The sequence below is a fragment of the Pteropus alecto genome, unplaced genomic scaffold, assembly GCF_000325575.1.
Source record: "Pteropus alecto unplaced genomic scaffold, ASM32557v1 scaffold137, whole genome shotgun sequence".
NCBI lineage: Eukaryota > Metazoa > Chordata > Mammalia > Chiroptera > Pteropodidae > Pteropus > Pteropus alecto.
Window position 1 is genome coordinate 3,473,376 of NW_006440135.1, and position 1,829 is coordinate 3,475,204.

At 64.7% G+C, this 1,829-nt stretch overlaps 1 protein-coding gene across 1 annotated transcript in view; it reads left to right on the plus strand.

The window, feature by feature from the left end:
- Nucleotides 1–43: 43 nt before the first annotated feature.
- IRX2 (iroquois homeobox 2) overlaps nt 44–1,829 on the plus strand; it is a gene marked incomplete at its 3' end in the record, with an annotated part of 2,361 nt that continues 575 nt past the window's right edge. Inside the window, exons 1-2 of the mRNA XM_015593417.2 lie at nt 44–244; nt 1,349–1,752. Coding sequence (XP_015448903.1) covers nt 161–244; nt 1,349–1,752 — 488 coding nt within the window. The remainder of the gene's footprint in view (nt 245–1,348; nt 1,753–1,829) is intronic.

Sequence of the window (1,829 nt, forward strand, 5' to 3'; positions counted from 1 at the left end):
TCCTACATGGTAACGCGCGGGCGGGCAGGGCCCCTGATGAGGGCGCGGGAGGAACGAGGCCCGGGGACCAGAGAGAGGGGGCCGCGGGGGACGGGCCGCGGGCGGTGGCTCAGAGTCGCCAACTCGGGCCGCCGCGCCGCTGGCGGGACAAGTGGCCGGGATGAGAGGCAGCGCGGCCGGCCGACCACGGCCCCGAGACCCTGCCGGAACCTGCGCTACGCGCCGCTTCCCCTCGGCTCCCGGGGTAAATTTCCCAAAGATCCCAGAAAGTGGGACTCCTCTGGGGTCGGGATCTGTCGCGCTCTGTCCTTCGTTCACGCCCCGAAGCTTGGCGAGGGGTCCAGAGCGGGCCCAGGGCTCGCTTCTGTTGTCTCGGGGCTCGAGGGTCGGCGCCACGGGGACCTCCGGGCGGCTGCCAGGCGCTTAGCAGTTACTTGCGGGGCTTAGGGTCACCGGGTTGGGGGAGGGAGCGAAGCATCTGCCGCTGGCTTCGGGGCCAGCCCAGTCCGCCATGGTCTGGGTCTTAACCTGTCCCACAGGCCGCGCTTTCCAAAAGCCTGTGGGCGGGCCTGTGTCCCGCCAGTGCCGCCCGGGTCCCCCGCGAACCACGAGCAGACAGCTCCTGCTCCCCGGACCTCGGGTCTGCGGCCGGGCGGGCGGCGGTGGCGAAGGCGGAGCGCGGTTCGGGCGATTGAGGCCGTACCGGGGGTTGTCGGCACCGCCCGCCCTCGGCGGGATCCCTGGGCAACGACTGAGTGGCTGGGGCCTTGGAGAGGGCTGCAAAGGCCTCGAATTTAAACGTTAAAGGCTGAATTAAAATGCTAATTACGGCGTATTTGAAGAATTCGAAACGGTGACTGGCTTCTGAGTTGCAAATTGGATTTGCTGAGCTTTGGAGCTGTGAATAGCCGAGCGGGGGCTCGGGGTGGTTTTTTAACCATATAAGGGCGGGGTTGGGGGAGAGGGGGGAGGCCGCAGCGCCTGCGAATCCAGAGAAATTTAGATATCAAGAAACTACCTGGGGGCCTCTGTGTGCCTGCGTGTTCCCGTGCGTCTGTACCCACGGCTCCGGACTTTGGGGGGAAGATATGTCATTTTAGGAAAGTGAAATAGTTAAACAATTCCAGAATAAAACTGCAGCGCTTTTGGTGATCAACAGCTGTAAAAAAAAAAAAAAAAAAAAAAAAGCCCGCTGCGTTTTTTTCTGCTCTGCCGCAGCGGGAAGCACCGCCCTACGCGGGAGACTCGCCGTGGGAAAGGCGGCCGCGGGCGGGCCGAGGGGTCGCTTTCGGGCTGTTGCCTGCCGGGGCCTCGGGCACCCCACTCACCAGGCTCCTCTCGGTTCCAGGGCGCACCCTACGACGCGCACACCACCGGGATGACGGGCGCCATCAGCTATCACCCTTATGGCAGCGCGGCCTACCCGTACCAGCTCAACGACCCGGCGTACCGCAAGAACGCCACCCGCGATGCCACGGCCACGCTCAAGGCCTGGCTCAACGAGCACCGCAAGAACCCCTACCCCACCAAGGGCGAGAAGATCATGCTGGCCATCATCACCAAGATGACCCTTACGCAGGTCTCCACCTGGTTCGCCAACGCGCGCCGGCGCCTCAAGAAGGAGAACAAGATGACTTGGGCCCCGAGGAACAAAAGCGAGGACGAGGATGAGGACGAGGGCGACGCGGCTAGGAGCAAGGAGAGCCCCGAAAAGGCGCAGGAAGGCACCGAGACTTCTGCGGAGGATGAAGGTGAGCGGGGGCGCGGCGGGCGCGAGGCGCGGGGGCTTTCTCCCCAGGCGGGGCACAGAGCTGAGAGCGGGGACGCTA